The sequence below is a fragment of the Vulpes lagopus genome, chromosome 3 (assembly GCF_018345385.1).
Source record: "Vulpes lagopus strain Blue_001 chromosome 3, ASM1834538v1, whole genome shotgun sequence".
Classification (NCBI taxonomy): Eukaryota; Metazoa; Chordata; class Mammalia; order Carnivora; family Canidae; genus Vulpes; species Vulpes lagopus.
This window is the reverse complement of record NC_054826.1, coordinates 97,850,799-97,873,655: the sequence shown is the minus strand read 5'-3', so window position 1 is coordinate 97,873,655 and position 22,857 is coordinate 97,850,799. Positions and strand designations below refer to the sequence as shown.

Sequence of the window (22,857 nt, the reverse complement as noted above, 5' to 3'; positions counted from 1 at the left end):
ATCAAAACCAAACATGGCATGGAGTTAGACTGGAAACTGAAATCAAATATGATTAATATGCAAAGGGCTATAATGGATAAAGTGGCATGCAAAAACAGACAGGCAATGTAAGCAAAAGGATGAAAATCCTAAGAAAGAATCAAAAGGAAGTGCTACAGATCAAAAACACAGTAATAGAAATGAAGAAAATGCTTTGATGGGCTTATTAGTAAACTAAACACAGATGAGGAAAGAATCTCTGAGCATGAGGATATCTCAACATAAACCTTTGAAGCTGAAAAACAAAGGGAACAAAGACCAAAGGAAAAAAAAAAAGAGCAATATATCCAAGAACTATGGAACAACTATAAAATGTGTAACATATGCACAATGGGAATACCAGAAAGAGAAGGAAAAAAGAAACCCAAGAAATACTGAAAATAATAATGACTGAGAAGTTTTTCAAATTCATGTGAGATACCAAACCACAGATTTAGGAAGCTCAGAGAACACCAAAAAGGATAAATTCCAAATAACCACATGTAATTTCCAAATAAGGCAATTCCTTAAAAGATATTTTTGAGCTACAGAAAATCAAAAAGCCCTGAGAATTAAGGAGAGCACTTGTGATGAGCATCGGATGATGTATGGAAGTGCTGAGTCACTAGATTATACATTTGAAATTAATATATACTGTATGTTAACTACCTGGAATTTAATGACCTTTTTTAAAAAGGAAAAAAAAAAAAAGAAAGAAAAAATCCTGGAAGAGGCCAAAGGAAAAGAACACCTTACCAGAAACGCTAAGGAAGGGGAGAAGATAGTTCAGTTAAAAACTGTGTAAATAAAATATAAAATGCTCAGTTAAAAACAGTTGCAGAGTGGGGAGGGCACCTGGGTGGTTCAGTTGGTTAAGCATTCAATTCTTGGCTTTGGCCCAGGTCATGATCTCAAGGTTGTGAGACCAAGCCCCAAGTCTGGCTCCACTCCGAATATGCAACCTGCTTAAGATCCTCTCTCCCTCTCCCTCTGCCCCTCCCTACACACATGCTTTCTCTCTCACTAAAAACAAAACAGAAAACCACTTGAGGGGTGCCTGCCTGGCTCATTGGTAGAACATAAGACTCTTGATCTCGGGGTTGTAAGTTTGAGCCCCATATTGGGTAGAGATTACTTAAAATATTTTAAAAAGAACACTTAGGGCATAAAAAGAGTAGAAAACAAAAATAGGAAGAAAAATAACAAGGGCAACAAATAGAAAACAGTAACAAATATTGTAGATATTAACCCGACTATATTAATAACTACTTTTTATAGTAGTTATTATAGTTATTATAACTATTTATAATGGCCTAAATGCACCAATTATAAGACACAGATTGTTAAAGTGGTATTAAAAAACAAGACCAAACTACATGTTGTCTACAAGAAGTCTACTTTAAACATAAAGATATATATATATATATATATATATATATATATATATATTATAAAAGTAAATAGAAAAATACACCATGCTAACATCAATCAAAAGAAAACAGGAGTACCTATGTTCATTTCAAACAGAGCAGACTTCAAGGCAAGGAAAGTTATCAGGGATAAGGAACAGCACTATGTAATGATAAAGGGATCAATCCAAGAACACATACAATCCTTAAAGGGAGCCTAAAAACTGAGCACCAAACTACATAAGGCAAAAAAAATGAGAGAACTGCAAAAAGAAATAACTGAATCCACTATCATAGTTGGAGACTTCAACACTATTCTATCAAAAATGGATAGATCCACGGATACAGGTAGAATATCAGGAAGGACATAGTTGAATTCAATAATATCATCAGTCAATGGATATAAGTGACATCTACAAATTACTTCATTGTATTCAACAACAGCAGAATTCATATTCGTCTCAAGCCCATATCAAGCATTCACCAAGACTGATCACATTCTGAGCCATAAAACAAAACTTAACATATTTAAAAGAATAGAAATCATACAGCATCTGCTCCCACACCACAATGGAGTTAAACTAGAAATCAGTAACAGAAAGATAACCAAAAAAGTCCCCAAATACATGGAGATTAAATAACACACTTCTAAATAACCCAAGGGTCAAAGAAGAAATCTCAAGAGAAATTTTTAAATATTGAGCTAAAAGAAATTTAAAATATGAACTAAATGAAAAGGAAAACACAATTTATCAGAATTTGTGGGATACAGGAAAAGCAGTATTTAGAGGGAAATTTAGCACTGAACACATATATTAGAGAAGAAGAAAGACCTAAAATCAGCACATATATTAGAAAAGAAGAAAGAACTAAAATCAATAGTCTAAGTTTCAACCTTGGGAAACTAGAAAAAGAAAAGTGAGTTAAATCCAAAGTGAGCTGAAGAAAAGAAATAATAAGAATTGGAACAGAAATTGATGAGATTATGAGAACAGGTAATTAGTAGATAAAAATCGATGGAACAAAAAAACTAGTTCTTTGAAAAGATAAATAAATTGATAAGCCTTTAGCCAAGCTAAGAAAACAGAGGGAGGAAACAAATTACTAATATCAGAAAATATACTACAGAGTCCATGAACATTAAAAGGATAATAAAGGAATATTATGAATAATTCTATGCAAACAAATTTGTTAACCAAGAGGAAATAGACCAATTCCTTAAAAGATATAACCTATCTAAACTCACACAATCTGAATAGATCTATATCTATTAATGAAGTTGAATCAGTAACAGCCAACATTCCAAGACAGAAAGCACCAGGCCCATGGGTTCACTGGTGAATTCTACCAAACATTTAGAGAAGAAGTGATACCTATTCTCTATAATCTCTTTCAGAGAAAAGAAGCAGAGAGAATACTTTCTAACTCATTCTGAGACCACCATTACCTGAATACTAAAATCAGACAAAGATATTACAAGAAAACTACAGATAAATATCTCTTATGAAAAGAGATGTAAAAGTCCTCAACAAAATATTAGTAAATTAAATCCAACAATGTATAAACAGAATTATACACCATGACCAGGTGGGATTTATTCAAGGCATACAAGACCAGTTTGGCATTTGAAAATAATAACTAATATAATCTATCACATCAATAGCCTAAAACAGAAAAATCACATGATCATAAAAATAGATATAGAAAAAGCACTTGACAAACTATCCAATTGCTGTTCACAGTCAAAAGTTTAAATAAAGTAGGAATAGAAAGTAACCTCCTCAACTTGACAAAGAACATTTACAAACAACTTATACTAGTATCATACTTAATGTTGAGAAACTAGAAGCCTTTCCCCTAAGATCAGGAACAAGGCAAGGATATCCCTTCTTATCACTCCTTTTCAACATCATATTGGAAGTTCTAGCTAATGCAGTAAGACAAAAAGAAATAAAGGTATAGATAGGAGGAAAAAATAAATATAGACCCTTAAACAATGCTGGAGTTAGAGGTGCTGACCCCTCACACAGTGGAAAATCTGTGTATTACTTTCGACTTCCTCAAAATTTAACTACTAATAGCCTACTGTTGACTGGAATCCTTACCAATAACACAGATGATTCACATGTATTTTATACATTATATGCATTATATACTGTATTCTTACAATAAAAGTAGAGAAAAGAAAATATTAAAATCATAAGAAAGAGAAAATATATTTACAGTACTGAACTAAATTTATGGGGGAAAATCCACATATACGTGGACTCACATAGTTCAACCCCATTCAAGGGTCAACTGTAAAACTGTCTTTGTAGATAACATAATCATCTATATAAAAAATCCAAGAGAATCAACAAAAAGTCCACAACTAATAAACATTTATAGCAAAGTTGCAGGATACAGGTTCATATGTAAAAGCCAATCACTTTCTTATACACCAGCAATGAACAAGTGGAATTTGGTATTTAAAGCACAATATCATTTAGAGTAGCATCATAACATTTAAATACTTACATATAAATATAACAAAATATCTATAAGATCTATATGAGTAAAACTACAAAAACTCTGTTGAATAAAATCGAAGAACTAAATAGATAATCCATGTTTGTGGATAGAAAGACTAAATATTGTCAACAGTTAGTTTTTCCCAGCTTGATACAGAGTCAATGCAATTCCAAACAAAATCTAAGCAGGTTATGTTGTAGAGATCAACAAACTGATTCTACAGTTACATGGAAAGGCAAAAGATCGAGAATAGCCAACACAATACTGAAGAAGGACAAAGCTGGAGGACTGACCCTAGCCAACTTTAAGACTTACTATAAAGCTATGGTAATCAAGACAGTGTGGAATTGGCAAAAGAACTAGTAGGTCAATAGGATAGAATAGAGAGCCCAAAAACAGACCCACATAAAAATAGTCAGCTGATCTTTGACAAAAGAGCAAAGGCAATGACAGTCTTTTCAACAAATATGCTGGAACAACTGGTCATCCACATGCCAAAAAATGAACCTAGACATAAACCTTACACCCTTCACAAAAATTAACTCAGAATTTATTATAATTTTACAAAAGTAAAATGATAAAACTCCTAGAAGATAACATAGGAGAAAACATAGATAACCTTGAATATGGCAATGACTTTTTATATACAACACCAAAGGCATGATCCATGAAAGAACAATTAATAGACTGACTTCATTAAAATTAAAAACTTCCGTTCTACAAAAGACAATGTCAAGAGAATGAGAAAATCAGCCACAGACTGGGAGAAAATACCTGTAAAAGACATATCAGCCAGAGGACTGTTACCTAAATACAAAGAACTCATAAAACTCAAAAAGAAGACAATAAACAACCCAATTAAATAAATGGACCAAACACTTTAATGGGCACATCACCAAAGAAGTATACAGATCGCCAATAGAAATATGAAAAGATGCTCTAGATCATATGTTATCAGAGAAATGCAAATTAAAACAACAATAAAATACCACTGCACACCTATTAGAATGGCTAAAATCTAGAACATTAACAACACCAAATACTAGCAAGGATGTGGAATGACAGGAAATCTCATTCAGTGCTGATGGGAATGCAAAATGGTATAGCCACTGTGGGAGACAGTTTGGTATTCTCTTACAAAATTAAACATGCTCGGGAAGCCTGGGTGGCTCAGCAGTTGAGCGCTTGCCTTTGGTTCAGGTCGTGATCCTGAAGTCCTGGGATCAAGTCCCACATCAGGTGCCCTGCATGCAGCCTGCTTCTCCCTCTGCCTATGTCTCTGCCTCCCTCTCTGTATCTCTGATGAATAAATAAATAAAAATATTTTTTAGAAAACTAAACATGCTCTTACCATAAAATCCAGCAATCAAGTTCCTTGGTATTTACCCAAAGGAGTTGAAAACTTATGTTCTCACAAAAACCTGTATGCAGCTGTTCATAGCAGCTTTATTCATAATTGTCCAAATTTGAAAGCAACCAAGATATCCTTCAGTAAGTGAATGGATAAATAAACTTGGCACATCCAGGAAATGGAAAAATTCAGAGGAAAAAAAGATACAAGCTATAAACCCATGCAATTCCAAACAAAAGACATGAAGGAAACTTAAATGCATACTTCTTAGAAGCCAGTCTGAATAGGGTACACACCACATGATTCCAATTATATGATGTTCTGGAGAAGGAAAAACTATTGAGACAATAAAAAGATCAGAGGTTGTTGGGGCACCTGGGTGGCTCAGTCAGTTAAAGATCTGCCTTCAGCTCAGGCCATGATTCCAGAGTCCTGGGATCAAGCCCCATGTTTGGCTCCCTGCTCAGTGGGGAGTCTGCTTCTCCCTCTGCCCCTCCTCCTGCTCATGTGCATGTGCACAATGAGACTCACTGTCTCTCAAATAAATAAATAATTAAAATCCTAAAAAAAAAAAAAAGCTCAGGGGTGGTCAGGGGTTTTGAGGAGGGGGTGAATAGGTAGAGCACACAGGATTTTTAGTGCAGTGAGAATACTTTGTATGATCCTATAATGATGTATACATATTGTTCTGTTTGTGCAAACCAACAGAATATAACTCCAAGAATGAACCCTAATGTAAACAATGGACTTTACATAATTACAATGTGCCAATGTAGGTTCATCAACTATAAACAAATACAGCACTCCGGTGTGGGTGTTGATAATGCGAAAGGCTATGCATGTGTAGAGACAGGTGGGATACAGGAACTCTCTACTTTTCTCTCCATTTGGCTGTGAACCTACAACCACTCTTTAAAAAAGTCTTTAAGTGGGATCCCTGGGTGGCGCAGCGGTTTGGCGCCCGCCTCTGGCCCAGGGCGCGATCCTGGAGACCCGGGATCGAATCCCACATCAGGCTCCCAGGGCATGGAGCCTGCTTCTCCCTCTGCCTGTGTCTCTGCCTCTCTCTCTCTCTCTCTCTCTGTATGACTATCATAAATAAATAAATAAAAATTAAAAAAAAAAAAAGTCTTTAAGTGTTTTTTTTTTATTTTTTATTTTTTTAAAGTTTTAATTTTTTTTTTTTTTTTATTATTTATGATAGTCACAGAGAGAGAGAGAGAGAGGCAGAGACACAGGCAGAGGGAGAAGCAGGCTCCATGCACCGGGAGCCTGATGTGGGATTCGATCCCGGGTCTCCAGGATCGTGCCCCCGGCCAAAGGCAGGCGCCGAACCGCTGCGCCACCCAGGGATCCCAAGTGTTTTTTTTTAAATTGTATTTCAGGCTGGGGCACCTGAGTTGGTTGGCTCAGTTGGTTAAAGCATCCAACTCTTGGTTTCAGCTCAGGTCATGATCTCAGGGTCATGAGATCAAACCCCACATCAGGCTCCACACTCAGAGTGGAGTCAGCTTAGGATTCTCTCTCCCTCTCCCTTCCCTCCCTCACACTCTCTCTTTCTCTCAAATACATAAATCTCTAAAAAATGTTTTTAAATCTATATTTCATATGCTTGAAAAGAGCCTAAGGAGACATGTGAATGAATATTAAGACATGTAAGGTTAAGTGTCCACACAGGGGAGGACCAAGAGTGAAGAGAGGCAACCTGCTATTCTCTGAAATTACTACAGTAAGAATCAAAGACTACATTAGGAACTGAGATGATAATAAGAAATAAGTTCCTAGAAATGTGAGATACTAGAGAAAATAACTGAGGAAAGAGGAGAGTCTCCTTCCCTGGAGACCCCTAAGACATAAGACCCACCCTGAGGCAGGCCTGGATGCTTCCCTAGTTATAAATCCATGCCAACCAGACATCCTACAGGAATCTCCTAAAAGCAATCCCCAAGATCAATCTTACTTTTTTCTCTTCTTCTTCCTCCTCCAACCCCTCCTCCTCCAACTCTGACTCTTCCTCTTCTTTCTCTAAGCAGGAGTCTGGGCTGTTAGCCCTAGAAAGCATTAAGTCTAGAAAGGAATTGGAAGGAAACGTTAAAGAATTTACACAATAAATTAGATGATGAGTTAATGGCACTGATCCCAGAGAAGCAGTCTTCTAACTCTGCCTTTCATGTCCCAGTGGCATTTTCTCCATAAAACTGGCCCTAGATTAACATGGCTTCAGTTTTTTCCAAAGTCTCACCACTTGTCAACATGCACACTCCCTCCCCATCCTCCTTTTCTCTCCATTCCTTTCTTCCTCCATCCATCTATCCATCTATCCATCCATCCACCCTGGACACTTGGTCAATGGCATTCATGAAGGTCCTCCTATTAGAAAATCCAGAATTATGAGATAACAATGAATATAAAATAAAGGTTCAGTTGCTGCCCTCAGGAAGGACCTCCCTCTCTATGTCGTTTTACCACACTCTCTAGTCCTCATCTTCCTACTGATCCTACCTTTTCCTTCCCCACTACTGTCAGATCCATTGTATCGGCTCCGGAAACCAAACAAGTTAACCCGTTCCTAAGGGAACCAAGAAACAAAAGCATCATCCACTACTGTCCAAGGGATGACTTTTGCCTTCTGTCTTCAAGACTTTAGTTATGGACTTTATATTCATATTCCATGCCATTTTTACTTGAAATTTCATGTTCTGTTTATCACAATTTGTGTGAAGATTAACTATTATAATACATATTATCTTTATATTATATATATAATATATTTATGTTTTATAATTAGATGCCACAGATTATATCTTTTTCCAGTTTACTTATAATTCAGTTTGTCATTCTCTACCATACCCCCCAAGGCAGAATTTGAGAGTAAACACTTACCTGCATAAAATAGAGGTTAAGACACATACATCTGACATCTAAAGTTAAATTGGGAGGTAGGATGCCACCTGCTACAAACTGTTTCTATGTAGGATGAGAGAAGATCCCATTTGTCCAAGGGTAGGGAAAAGAATAAATGATTTAAGGAGTCAAGGGAATCTGGCCTGGGAAGAAAAGACTAATTCTAAGACAAAGACTGGATGATGGGGAAGGACAAGCCACTTTTCTGTAGTAGAGACTATATGCTTTTCTTTGTGTCCAAAGTCCCAAAGAGGAGCAGGTGTGTGGCCTGAACACTCTCCTACCTGAATACTGATCTGTTCTGCCTCTTGAGCCATCATCAGGGCTGCCCCCAGTTTCTGGTTGCAGTCCTTGTTCCTGCACTTTTTCTGAAATAGAGGAAGATTAGAATCAATGATAAATATTAAAGAAGTGACTCCAACATAGAGTTACTCACCAGACATGATCTTTAACTACATTTATTTCTGGTTCCTGATATTAATAAGATACTCCCATTCTTAATCTTTTGATTTTAGAGACATAATCTCTCTTATCCCCCATGACAAACCTGTTACCAACCCCTAGCAATACTGTCAACCAACATTTTGATGTCCTCACCAAAGTGAATCCCATGGAAATATGGAGAGGCAAGATTTTAGGAGTCAAATGATTCCACTTTTAAGCTTCTCACTAGTTTCTTCAGATACAGCTGCTTGATTTTATACAGCCTGATTTTTGAAGGCCTCAGAGCTGCTGGGTCTCTGCTCATTTCTAAGGCTGGTTGAACCCAAAGTGATTATAGGCAGTGATTATTAGTTCATTCAGTGGTTCTCAACCAGGGGAGGTTTTGCCTCCCAGAAGGTATTTGGCAATGTCCAGAGATAATTTTTTTGGTTGTCACAACTGAAACCAAGGACAATAGCACCCCCTGGCCTGGCCAGATGTCAGGTGAGCCCAGGCATGCTGTGCTTAACATGCTAAAATACACAGGACAGCCTTCCACAACAAAGAATGTCAATGGTACCAAGACTGAGAAAACCTGATTAATATGTGCCCTCATTTCTGCCACACCTGCCTTTGCTAAACTTTAGAAAACTGTAGTCTTTTTTTTTTTAATTTTTATTTATTTATGATAGTCACACAGAGAGAGAGAGAGAGAGGCAGAGACATAGGCAGAGGGAGAAGCAGGCTCCATGCACCGGGAGCCTGATGTGGGATTCGATCCCGGGTCTCCAGGATCGCGCCCTGGGCCAAAGGCAAGCGCCAAACCACTGCGCCACCCAGGGATCCCAAAAACTGTAGTCTTTAGGAAGACTCTCTACCTGCAAGCAAGGAAAGAGATTAAGAAAAATCATTATCCTGCTGCAATCCTGGTAGAAAGAAGACTCCCTCATGAATAACCTCACCCTTGGTCACTTGGTCCGATATGGGACTTTCTCTCATCACAGCTTCCCCTGGAAGAAAATCAGGTTTGATAAAGGGCAGATTTAGTTTTTAGGTTCCCTGTATTACAACTGACCCCCAAGGATTGCTTACCACTCCAGCTAGCTCCAGGGACAGTTCCTGGAAGTTCTTTAGCATGTTGACTGGGATCCAAGCACGAGAGACTGTTTCTCCAAAAAATGTCACATGGTATTTAGACTGAAATAAAAAATGGCCTCTTGTCCTTCTCCTTGCTTTGACCCTCTAGCCAGAAAAGATGGGGAAAGAACTGAGGATTTACAGGGAAGGAGGTGTTGGGCCTCATGTGATGTCGTAAACCTGACCCAGCTACCCCATCTCAGCCCACTATTCTTCCATCCTGATCTCAGGAATCCTAACCAAAGCATATTTATCAGAACTATAAATGTCCTAGTGATGATTAAATATTTAATTAGATACAAGTTTGTTTCTATATGTGGGTATTTATTTCTGTGTTTGTCACTCTAGCTAAAAGTGTCTGTTTCTGCTCATACCTGCTGGCTATATCTGTTTCTAACCCTGCACACCTGTTAGGATGGATTTGTTCATCCACTTTGGCCTGAACCAACCCTGATGTAGGAAAACTTACCGGCAGGGAATCAAGATGAGAAGCAAAAAGAAAATATTCCCCCAGGTCAGGATCAGATTCTACCATGCCTGGCCACCTGGGGAAGACAGACAGGTTTAAGGGACAGAAGAGGAAGGGTATATATGAACATAACACAAATTCATCAATACACATGTACAGAAAGGGGCAATATGTTTTGCAAACAAAGGATCTCAAAGATAGATGTGTCCCCCTGCCGTCGCCCCAGCAGTCCTACCAAATGACTAAAATGACTTCTATCAGTGTACAAAGAAACTCAAAATCTTCCTAGTAAGAATATTTTACCCCTGGTAGGCCTTCCATCAACCCTGAGAAAAAATCTTCTGACTAGGGACATCTCCAAAGAAAAAACTATCCGACCCTTCTTCGTTCTACTTCATATATCTCTCATATCTCAATATTTTAAAAATGCCTTAAAAGCCACCTTCCTTTTTCTACTCACAGAGGGTAGAATTGTCAGAACTTTTTTCCCAGGGAGATACCACCTCTACTGTGAAACCTCTAGAAAATGTGTTCTTTCAAAGCCTCCAAGCTCAGTACTTTATCTTTTCCCTCACCCCATGTTCTTTCTAAAGCAGGTACTATTTCCATTATAAATGCTTTCCATTTCCTTCCCTCTCTGCTTTAATCTACCACTTCCAAGTTCATGAAGGATGCTCTGACTATACCATGGTGCCCTACCAGGGGTAACCATATTGCTTGGCCCAGATGATGGATCCTGGAATGTAGGAAGCATAGGCCACATCACTCTCACGCCCTGTCCAGGACTCCTCTGGGATGTCACAGTGATTATACTTCAAGTCTGGCAAAAGAGAGAAGGAATGAAGGGAAGGAAAGAACCTCACTAGGTAAACATCTGGATGAGGGCAGAAGAGAGGACAAGAATATGCAAGAGGTAGGACCAAAAGGGCACCTGGGAGACAGTCATAGAGGAAGAACAAAGACCCATGGAGGAAGCACAGCTACAGCAAGAGCAGGAGTGCTACCTCCTCGTACTTTACAGAAAGAGATTCCAAACTTCTGCCTATATCCCACATTATCTGACCCTGCTTCCATCTACATAACACCAGGACAGCAATTCCTCTGAGACTCTGTTATCTAAAAAAATAATTGGGTTGGGCTATACCATCATAATCTCTTCCAAACGGTTTCAAACATTCTCTAGGCTCTCTCTCACCTGTTTTCTCTTCATATATCCTATATCCCTTCTTATCAAACAATCTAATCAGGACCAACTGTATCAGACTAATGCTGAAGAAGGTGGACTTCACTCAGAATCTATGTTTAGATCCCAGGGCCTTCACACAACATAACTCTTCAAGGTGTCTTCTTCTAGCCCATTATGCCAGATTTACCTTGATGTGATATGATGGTCCCTTTCCCTCTCCCAAACACTACAAGGACCCCTGGAGTTATAACTACATTTATGACATATTTAATCTAAGGGATACATACAGAAAAAGAAAGGAAGAACCATTATAGAATAAAAAGAAGAAAAATCTCCAGTCCTTTCTACCTGTATTCTGATCACAAGACCAGTCATCTGGAAGTACTGAAGGGTCAATGTTTCCACAAAGCCGCCTCCACTTCTCACAGTTTGGGGAGGAGCACTGGACCCAAACAAGACATTGGCCTATGAGAAGAAAAAAAAACTGCAATGAAACAAAAATATGCCCTTCCTTCTTCAGTCCAAATAAAATCAGTGTATACCCTCCAAAGTCACATAGACTTAAGGACCAACTGGTCTAATCCTAGATTTATAAATGGGAAAGCTAAGGTCAGAGAAGATAACTGGCTTGCTGAATATCAGTCTAAATTGGTGGCAGAGCTGAACTTGGACCCCAGGTCTCACATCTCAATCTTTCTCCTATGCCATACTATCATCTCTCCTTCCCCTAGGGGGGAAAAAAGAGTATTTCCTGTATTGACAGTTCTTGAAAAGTTTGGCCACCATCTTTCTGGCAAGTGCCTCGTTCTCTGCTGGCCTGTTACTACTGGAAAGTTCTTCTGGAGGGCTAACCAGTATCTCTTTTGTGTACAACATCCAGAGTTCCTATCTGAATACCAGCTGATTTACCTGTCACCAAAATGCTAAGTTGCAGTCTTTGGGACCAACAGCCCTAAGTTTACCCCCTTCCAAAAAACACAGATGTCTATCAACTTAACCAACTATTTACTTCAGGCCTTGCTCAAAGGCTAAGCATTCATTTATCCATTACCTTCCAAACCCTTATCCCCACCTTTCTTTATCCCAACATCTGTTAAGTTGACCCAATGCCTCTCACAGGCTCTCCTCTCTCCGTCCTAAATCCTTCCACTATGTTCTTTGGAATTCTAGACAAGAACAACAAAAAGTCCACATATTTTCAATTTCTTGTCTAAACATCCATCTCCTTTTTGAAACCTGGTGATGCACTAATGACACTGCCCCAAACTGATCTTACCCCGCCCCACCCACAGCCCTCTAAGTGGACTCTGTTCCCTCTCTCATACCCCAGGCCAGAGACTGGGGTCAGCATCATCCTTACTCATCACCACTTCCAGACCACTACGCTCTTCCTTTCTGTAAAAACCCTTCCTCCCTTGAGGTTCAGTAAGTTCACTTGCCCACTGTCAATTTTACCCTTCAGGCATGAATATAAGGGATGCCCTCTATCCCCCTGAAATCAGCCCTCAGCGAAGCAGTTGGCTTATACTTGGGTCCTTTCAAAGTAGCTCATACTATGGTATCATGTTCTGAATTTTCCTATTTTGAAGAAAAAAGTACTGGTTGGGAATGATATATTAGTCTGAAAAGACAGCTGCAGAGCCTGGGAAGCACAGGTGCGTGTGGTACCACAGCAGTCACTGTGGGCCACTGAAACCTGTGTCTCCAGTGCTGCTAGTAGGTGAGGCATGCAGTGATGGGCAGCCATGCCACCTGGGGCCTGGCTTCTTCTAAACTGCGTGCTCAGGCAGTACCCACGCCCCCCACCAGGGGTCACCACCCTCATCCTACAACAGCAAGAAAGCCCAGCCCAAACGGATCTGTATCTTCTGCTTCAGCAGCCAGAGAAAGTTGAGCAAGGACCAAACAGAAAGACTAAGATTCAGAGTTAGAAGCAGGGGCAACTAGGCTATCAACAGAGAGCCCCTGTGGACCTGACTCAGGCACTGGCCTCCTGTGAGGGTGTCCACCAAGCCAGCCCTGCCTCTAGGCCAATGGACATGAACAGTGGTGGCAGGACTCGGCACTGGCCCATCTGACCCAGGTCTGCTGGAACCAGATGTGCTGGCTTCCTACCTGGGTTTTCTTTTGGTCACTATGTGCTGGCATCTTATGTCTTTGATATGATAATAAAATCTGGAAACTTTATAATTAAAAACAAAACAATACCATCTAAAAAAGCCAAACCAAACCAAGAAGACAGCTGCCAATAACAGTTTTTGATGTAGAGGGAACCTAGCAAGACTAAGAAAAAGAGTGGGAGAAGGGGTCAGGGATCATACAAGTAAACACAGATCAATAAAATAAATGATTGTGAAAATAATAAATATTCATGAGCAAATGAATGGGTAAAAGTTATCCTAATGATGTAAAACTAGGTATTTGTGGCTTGGGATAAAATTTCCAATGACAGCAACAGAGTTCTTTAAAGCTTCCTTTCAAATAACTTAGAAGAAAGGAAGATGTGCTCCAGAAAACCAGGGCTCACAACACAGCGCTATGATAATAAAGACTGACATCACATACACACAAAGAACATCTCAGTGGACACCCATTTCCTTGGGTTCTGTGATCCCTTCTCCTTTTCCTTATCTTTCTGGCAGCTCCCTCCTCATTCTCCACTCAGTCTCCAAATGTTAGGGTCCCAAAGCCCAGTCACAGGCCTTTGCTCCCATGCTATACTTTCTCCTGAGGTGAGCTCACCCATTGCTAGATGTTTGAAACCTATCTACACCTGACCATCTACAGATGAATAAATACTTCTAGCTTTTGTTCTGAACTCCAGATTCCCTACGGCCACCTCACTCTTTGACATCATTTGGATGTCTCACAAAGATCTTAAACCTAACAGGCCCAAACCCAAATAAATGCTTGATCTTATCCCACAAATCTGTTCTTCCTCCACTTTTCCCCATCTTCTCCCAAGCAACTGCTTAAGCCAGAAACAAATGATCTTTAACATACTCTCACCTCTCTCTCACCCAATATCCAATTCATTACCAAGTTCTGACAAGTTACCGCTAAAATATATCTTAAAACCATCCACTTCTGTCTCCACTTTCATCATCCTCATCTAAACCACCAGAGTGCCTAATCCTAGGACTCACTTGTCTACTCTTGTCCCTACATACTTCATTCTCCAATTAATCACCAAAGGGAGTCTTTTAAAACATTAATTTGATGACATTGCTCCCCTGGATAACACTCATCGGTGGCTTCCCACTGTGCTCAGGATAAAACCCTCACTTTGTACATTCATCCAGAACCACTTCTCTGCCTCACTTCCCCTTGCTCTCTGAACTCCAATCACAATGACTTCCTTCTAATATCTGCAATATGCCAAACTGCACTCTCCCTAAACTCTTTCTCATACTTCTGCTCCTCCTTCAGATTTCTGCTTAAAGGCCATCTTCTCACAGGTGCATTCTCTGACTGGCCCAATCTTGATTAGGTCTCCCTTATTTCCTGTGATGACACTCCATTCTTTTCCCTCACTTCACAAAAATTGATTGTATTTATCAGATACTGTCATTTCTTCTTCCTACTCCAGGACGACTCTCCTGTCCCTGGCAACTGGAAGAAACAGGAAGAGCAGTTCATTTATAGCCAAAGGCTTACACATTCCTCACAATCACAACTCCACTCAATGAGCACGGCCTAAGAAGTGGACTTCCTATCTCCCAGTGAAAATACAATCCTTGCCCTAATACCAAGAGGTGTGGGAGATGGAACACCACCTCCCAGACCACCCAACTGCCCAAGTAAAACTTACATCTCTGGCTCCTTACGTTATCATGTCATTAAACATGCGAAGTGGTTTATTGTCTTGGACTATCTTGTGTGATGCCTAGAGTTTTCTTTCAAGTATGTACAAGCCTGTTCTTGGTGTAAGCCCGTTTTCCCTCTAGACTGTTAAGTGTACTTATTTTCAGAATTTTAAACATATTAACATATGGTCTGATCTCTTTTATTTCTCATTCTAAAATTTCGCACAATTACCATGGTTATTGCCTATATTTGTTTATTACCTAATACACTAAAACTGTAACTTCTACGAAAGGATGGATTATCTATTTTGGCGACCACTCTATTTCCAATACCTAGTGTGATGCCTAGAATAGACTATAAAGCATTAATATCTATTGTTAAAAGAATAAATAAATCTGTACCCCTGCTTATCTTCCCTCCATCCAATCTCAAATGCTGAAGTGTCCTTCCTAAGAATAAGCCCTCCAGCTCTCTTCTCATTCCCTTCAATCCCTCCTTTTTTTCCTTTTAAGTAGGATCCATGCCCAGAGTAGAGCCCAACACGAGGCTTGAAATGACAGCCCTGAGATCAAGATCTGAACTGAGATCAAGAGACAGACATTTAATTGACTGAGCCACCCAGGCACCCCAATCTCTCCTTCTTTATAAACAATTTCCCTCAGCATATACATATGCTGACGACACACAAGCCAAGTATTTTTCTTTTAAAAGAAAGTTAAAAAAACAAAAACCTTCCCTCAACTCTACACCCACTCCCCTCTATTCATCACTTTCTCCATCCTGGTTCTCACATCTAAACTAATTGAAAAAGTACTTATTCTTCAACCAACTAAACTGGCCATTCACCCTTACCAGCTCATATGGGTGGTCTAATCAAAACCCCTGGTAACCTTCTAACTATAATATCATTGAGCATTTTCAAACCTTTATCCTCTTTGATGTCTCTCTAGCAGCACTGGACAAAGCTAAATCTCTCTTGAAATTCTCTCCTCCCCTGGCACCTGTGATGTCATACTCTCCTAAATCTCCTTCTATCTCTATAATTTTTCTCTTAGTTCTTCATTTTCTCCCTGTGAAGCTCTTCCTCTGCTCAACCCTGAACATTAGGTTCCCCCTAAACATTATGGGTTTTCTATTCATTGCTTTTCTCTTTGCACTCCACATCTTCCTCTTGGAAAATTTCATCCAGGTTCCCAAATCCATATTTCTGGCCCAAATCTCTTTCTTGGATGCTAAAGCTCATCACAGACCCCCTACCTTGTCCAAAGCTGAATTCACCATCTGAAATGTGCTCTTGCTTCTATATTCTCCATTTAGAACGAAGGTTTTTCAGTCACTCAGGTCAGAAAACAGGATCATCCTGAAGGCCTCACTCTTCCTCACATCTCAGAGCTAACTAGTAACCATATTCTGATCTTTCCTCCTAAAAATCTCAAATCTGTCTCTTCCTCTTCACTGCTACTGTCTATCTTCCTTGCTTGGATCACTATTTCTGTGGGTCTAGTCTTGCTCCCACCAATCCATCTTCAATGCCAGTGGCAGAGTGAGCTTTCTAAAATACAAATCTTACCAAGTTTTCCCTCCTTAATGCCAGTGGTTCCGCTTTAGCTTTAAAAATAAAATTCAACTCCCTTAGCTTAACATGTAAGGCCCTTTATGATTTGACCCTTGCATGTCTCTAGCTTTATCTCCCCCTACAACATCCTGCCCCCCAACACCCCCTAAAGCTATAACCATTAGCTCTCTTCCATAACTCTGCCAATAAATATCACTCTGATACCCATCGCCACTTCAGTTCACCTGCCTAAATTATACTTCCGACATATGGCTCAAACAGAATATTTTCTTAGAAACTTTTCCAGATCCACTCCAGACTTGTAGCTTTCTTGTTTGCCTTCCTCACAAGCCCATTTCCCTTCCAACAGGCATATATTAATTTCTTCTGCATTTACTCAGCACTTCCTAAAATGCCTGGTGTATAGTAAGCACCCAACGACTATGGACTATACCCCAGAATAACTAAATGAATGAAATCTCTCTCTTCTACAGCAGCATATCCCTGCCAAGTAGCCATGAGAGAGAAACTACAGTCTTCGCAGAATATCCTCAAGCAACCTAACCTTGCCTCTCTCCATCCCCATCTCCAATTTTCAAGCCCAGGAAGTTTTCCAAATCATGCTGAACTCACCAAAACCACCTCCTTTTCCTCTTTGCTGGTTTCTGATCTGAGAATCAACCTGAACTGTTTTTTTCAGTTGGTCTTTCTGTCTGTGCTCATGTCCACTTTGGGTTTTCTCCATTTTCTCATCTTCTGGGAAAACAAAACAAAACACTGCAGGGTAGGGAGATGAAGAGAATCTTTATAGATAGTAAGGCCCAGTGAAAGCAGGAAGAAGCATTATAGCCTGATAGTTTCAAGCCTTGGACTGAAGAATCTCAGCCTTCCCACTGTCTGAGTCCTTAATTTTATGGCATAGGTACTTGAACCAGATGTCAAAGTATATCTAACTATACTTACGGGCTCCCTTCTTTCCTTTGCTTAGGAAGGGTCTATTGGATTTCTTCTCAGAGGGTGCAGGATCTGGTTGGCCTGGCTTAGATGTCTTTATCACAGAGGTTACTCCAGCTTCCTGAGTGGCTGAAATCTCTAGGATATGAGGTACCATTACTCTCTCTCTGAAAATAATATTTTTTTTCCTTAATGAAAAAGAAAAAAGGAGCAATTCATCATACTCTTCTTTTGGGGGAAAAAAAAACAAGGATAAAAGTCAGATAAAAGACAGAAGAATCCAGGCAGCCCTGGTGGCGCAGCGGTTTAGCACCGCTTGTGGCCTGGGGTGTGATCCTGTCGGGCTTCCTCCATGGAGCCTGCTTGTTCCTCTGCCTGTGTCTCTGCCTCTCTCTCTCTGAATAAGTAAACAAAACTTAAAAAAAGAGAAGAAGAAAAGAAGAAGAAGAAGAAAGAAGAAGAAAGAAGAAGGAAGAAGAAGAAGGAGGAGGAGGAGGAGGAGAATAATTTTGTCCATCTACTTGCCTATTTTTTCCCCAATTCAAACAGGCATCTTTCCTGAGCTGGGAGAAATCTATAGAGATATGAAAATGACTAGATAGGCAGATAAAACCATTTACCAATGCTAAGTGCACCCTGTGATCAATTTGTCTCACTGGGATAAACTCACCCATCAGCATTATCATTATCAGTAGAAGCAGCAATTCCTGGTTCCTTGTCTAATAGGGTGCATCTTATGGGCTGGGCACAGGAAGTCTCTGCAAAATCAAGGCTAGATCCCATCTCTCCCAAAACAAAATATTATAAGCAGAGAAGCAATTAAAGAAAATACCAACTCCATTATTTCTAAGCTGCAGCCTTCCATTAAAACATCTCCCACCTGTTGTCTGGAAGAGCCCACCTTTGGAGTTTCATCAGATCACAGAACTTTAAGTCTTTAAATTCTCAGGAAAAACTGCAAATCTATGTCTTTCACCAAGCCTTTCCAGATTGATCTGCCTTGCTCCAGGATATCCAGGTAATGTCAATTTTATTTTGTGTACATATCAGAAATTTTATGTACTACATTTCATATGATTTGTTCCTGAAACTTTCTCTAGAAACAGAACTACACCTAAGAATGGCTGAAAACATCAGACTATGCCCCTTCTCCTCAAGATATATGGTGAAGTCCTCAGGGCCTGCACTATAGAGTTCTACTGTATATAATACTGTAGTATTCCCAAAGCCAAATCCCTGAGCATATGTTAAAACAGTATTGGAAACAAATACCCAAGGTAGATGGAAACTAAGTTCTTCAAATCTGGGAAATATAATTTAACTTTTCTAAGTAGATTGTAAACATGTAAAAATGAATTCAAGTTACATTTTAAAAAACAATCTGAGACTGTATTTATATTCTGAAGTCAATGTAACTCATTTTTCTAAAAGCTTTGTATCCCCTGCTTGAGATGGTTTAGCTATAGTCCTGTTGATAGAAGATGAACTATTTAAAAATATTTTAAAGTCCATATAATATTTTCTTACTTAGGAAACTGGAGGGAAGGGCAAAGCTATCAACCTACTCTACCCCTCAGATGACAGTTTGTCTAACTAGAGACACCTGGGTGGCTCAGTGGTTGTGTGTCTGCCTTTGGCTCAGGGCATGATCCCAGTCCAGGGATTGAGTCCCGTATCAGGCCCCCTGCAAGGAGCCTACTTCTCCCTCTGTGTCTCTGGCCTCTGTGTGTCTCTCATGAATAAATAAATAAAATCTTTTTTTAAAAAAGTTTGTCTAACTAAAATTCTTCTCTCACTATAAGCCATACCCAAGCACTCCTTGAGGGACTTCCGTAGCACAATCTGGACGATCTCCTCAAATTCTGCATTGGTGAGACTTGATTTTTCCTGCAGATATAAGGGCAGGGGAGGAAAACCACTCATCTTTCCCCAAGTCTCCTCTTTGACCAGACAGGGAAGACTCCTTTACATGAGCCAGTAGTTCATCAGGCTGTGAGCATAAAGTCAATGTCCCTAAGGATTCTATAAACTTTATTTCTGGGAATAAAGGAGTCAAAGAAAAATTTATAAAGTCTCTGATCACATTTACTCTCACCTCCATCCTACCTCAACCCCTACCCAGCCATTATTTCCAGCTAAAGGCTTTCATCAAAACTTTTTTTTTTTTTTTACCTCTTTGAGTTGAATATAGAAGCCCCAAGAAAAGAATTTTTTAAAAACCTGAAAGTGCCCCTACATGAAAAGATTGTTAGTCTAGACTGGATGTCTAGGAGAAACTATCCCACTAGAGTCCATCAGTGAGACTAGTACCTTTTCTTTCTCTGCTTGCTTGTCTTGAGGCTTTCCTTTATTCTCCTGGCCACTGCTTGAACCATTTTCTGTGGTTGTTTTCTCTTCCTTCTTCTTTAACCTGGTCTTTGGGGAACTGACCCCCAAGGATTCCTCCTTGGATGAGTTAGGGCTATAGCACATCATGCTATACAATTTTTGTGCAGATGGGGTACAGGTTTTCTTTGGCCCCTTCCCACATTCTGAAAGAAATTTGATTATCAAATAGAATTTATGAAACATAGAATCTAGCACAGAAAGTGTTTGCACCTGCCCTTTGACTGGCCCTATCAGAATTATCTGGAGAGAGCTTTCAACAAAATCAGATTACTAGGCCTCTCCTCTCCCAACCCACCCTACCCCCTGAGATTTGGAAGAAATAGTTGGGAGTGAGGTCTAGGAACTTGTTTTACAAAGCCATCTAGATTATTCTGATATCAAGTTTAGGAACTACTGAATAGTTCAAAGGTGACAAATATAAACATGCAGGAAGATGAGTTATTCAAACGGAAATTCTTGAAAAGCATTCATTTTAACTTTAAACAAAACTTTATGAGAAATTAGAAAATTGGGGGGGGGCGGGGAACTAGTGCAAAGAAAATTATACTGATCCTCCCAGGTATAAATAGATTTTTTCTTCTGAGCTTCCATAACACTTCATGCCTCTCTGATGGCATTACCACATTCAAGTTGTGTTATAGATATTTAAATGTATTTTGTGGGCAGCCCCGGTGGTGCAGTGGTTTAGCGCCGCCTGCAGCCCAGGGCGTAATCCTGGAGACCCGGGATCGAGTCCCACGTCAGGCTTCCTGCACGGAGCTTGCTTCTCCCTCTGCCTGTGTCTTTGCCTCTCTGTGTGTGTCTCTAAGAATAAATAAATAAATAAATCTTTAATAAAAAATAAATGTCTTTTGTCTCCCTATGAGCTTGTACATTTCTTGAGCTGGACTGGACTACTTCTAAATCACATATATTTCGCTCAAAGTTTCTAGAAAAGTAGTAACTTTAACAAAGTGGACATAAAATGTATATATCCTGAGCTTCCCCTTGGTGGGAGGGGTATCAAGACATCCAAGGACTGAGAAAAAAGGGAAAAATGAGAGAAATGTACAAAACATGAACCTCCATCACTCTTGACTCACCTTCTTTACTCTGCAGCATTGCCATCATTCAGCTCAGAAGCTACACTTTCTTTGTGCCTCTGTTAGAAAAAAGAAAGTAACTGCTAGAACTCTGATGGAACATGATGTTAAACTTTCTTCTCTGTCATCTTGGGCTCAAGATCTTTGCCTAGGACTGCTGAACTACATTTTCTGCCCTCTTGACTATACTTCTATATCCTCAGCAGTGCTAATCACATGCCAGGGGATAATGAGCGTTACTGTTTTGGTTTTTTTTAAGATTTTATTTATTCATGAGAGACACAGAGAGATAGTTACTGTTTTAAAGATTAGCAACAATCCTTAGTGTTTTAAGGATTAGATTCATGTCCAATATAAGGCAGGCATACATCAATAGTGGAAGTGGTAGTGGTAGTGATGCATTAAAAAAAAAATCACTGAGTAAATTTTGAAGATCTTACTGAGTTTATTCAATGATTCATGAGTTAGGCAGCATCTGATCTAGCAGATACAAAGAAGCTCAAAAGAGCAGAAAGACTTTTATAAGCAGGAGGAGCAGGAACAAGAAAGTTACACTAGGCAAAAAAAGCAAATTAGCTATTGCAAATTTACTTTCTTGTAGGAGATGATAGGTGTCTTTTAGGCAGATTATCTAATAGTGCTGATCAGGTGATTCCTGATGGACTATAAACCAAGATTCTATTTCTAGTAGAGTCAAAACTTTAAGTCTTGTTTTGGTGGCATGGAGCTTAACAGAAGCAACTGCATTTTGGGCCTGTTGTCTTGTTTTTAACAGATGTAAGTATAAGTAGTAGTAGTAGTAGTAGTAGTAGTAGTAGTAGTAGTAGTATGAACAGTCCTGACAATTTAAAAGTGAGAGTTTTCTCCAGACAAATTTATCTCAAAAGGTTCTCCTAAATACTTAAAACACAAATAATCTGGCAATTCTCTGACCTAATTCAGAGGTCCCTATACATAGGGAACCCCCCCTTTTAACATCACTGTAATCTATATCTTCCCTTTACTTAGATCTTCTAGTCCAAAAATTTTCCAATGTGCTGGATTCTAGCAATTTCTCTTCATGGCTCAAAAATATTTGGTAACCAGCAGAGGTCCCCAGGGAAGCAAATAATAGGAATCTATTACCTTCACTCTATATCCTATAGCTATTTACTCACTGATGTTCTGCACTACACCAGTATGCTTCATTATTACTATGAAAATTGTGACTAATAATAATAGTGGAGACTTATTGAGCACCAACTATATTCTTTACCCTTTTATATGTCATCTAATTTAATTCTCACAGTAAATCTATGAGATCACTACTTTTTTAAACTTGGAAAAGTTGAGGGTAAGAGGAATTTAAACATAATAATAGGTAATTAATAGATGATGATGCAAGATTTGAACCTGCCTGATTTTAAAGTCTGTGCTATTAACTGTGGTATGCTATATCCCAACAGTCTAATTCAGTGCTTCAAACCCATTTTAATATTACAGCACACATGGAAAGCATATATTAAAAATACACATTAAAACACACAGAAAATTATATTTCCAGGTATTCTGGAATAAAAGGTTTTTCACGGCCATAGAAAACTGAGAGGCGGGAGTATGAGGGCCCCAGCCACACCAAAGGCCCGAAGAGATTAGCATCTGCACACAGCTATAAGGTATTTAT

At 39.3% G+C, this 22,857-nt stretch overlaps 1 protein-coding gene across 11 annotated transcripts in view; it reads right to left on the bottom strand.

Moving 5' to 3' along the window:
• Positions 1-22,857, bottom strand: part of ZCWPW1 (zinc finger CW-type and PWWP domain containing 1) — a 30,969-nt gene that overhangs the window by 3,551 nt on the left and 4,561 nt on the right. For 5 of the 11 annotated variants that reach the window (XM_041748295.1, XM_041748294.1, XM_041748293.1 and 2 more), the window contains 13 exons: positions 21,195-21,253; positions 20,035-20,255; positions 19,533-19,611; positions 18,395-18,482; positions 17,734-17,912; positions 17,404-17,526; positions 11,757-11,873; positions 10,922-11,042; positions 10,223-10,298; positions 9,709-9,858; positions 8,478-8,561; positions 7,792-7,858; positions 7,250-7,356 (listed from right to left, as the gene is read on the bottom strand). In XM_041748295.1, coding sequence (XP_041604229.1) covers positions 7,250-7,356; positions 7,792-7,858; positions 8,478-8,561; positions 9,709-9,858; positions 10,223-10,298; positions 10,922-11,042; positions 11,757-11,873; positions 17,404-17,526; positions 17,734-17,912; positions 18,395-18,482; positions 19,533-19,611; positions 20,035-20,255; positions 21,195-21,222 — 1,440 coding nt within the window. In that variant the 5' untranslated portion in view covers positions 21,223-21,253. Of the gene's footprint in view, positions 1-7,249; positions 7,357-7,791; positions 7,859-8,477; positions 8,562-9,708; positions 9,859-10,222; positions 10,299-10,921; positions 11,043-11,756; positions 11,874-17,403; positions 17,527-17,733; positions 17,913-18,394; positions 18,483-19,532; positions 19,612-20,034; positions 20,256-21,194; positions 21,254-22,857 lie in introns of those variants that run through there. The other 6 variants (XM_041748300.1, XM_041748298.1, XM_041748301.1 and 3 more) reach the window with 6 other exon arrangements.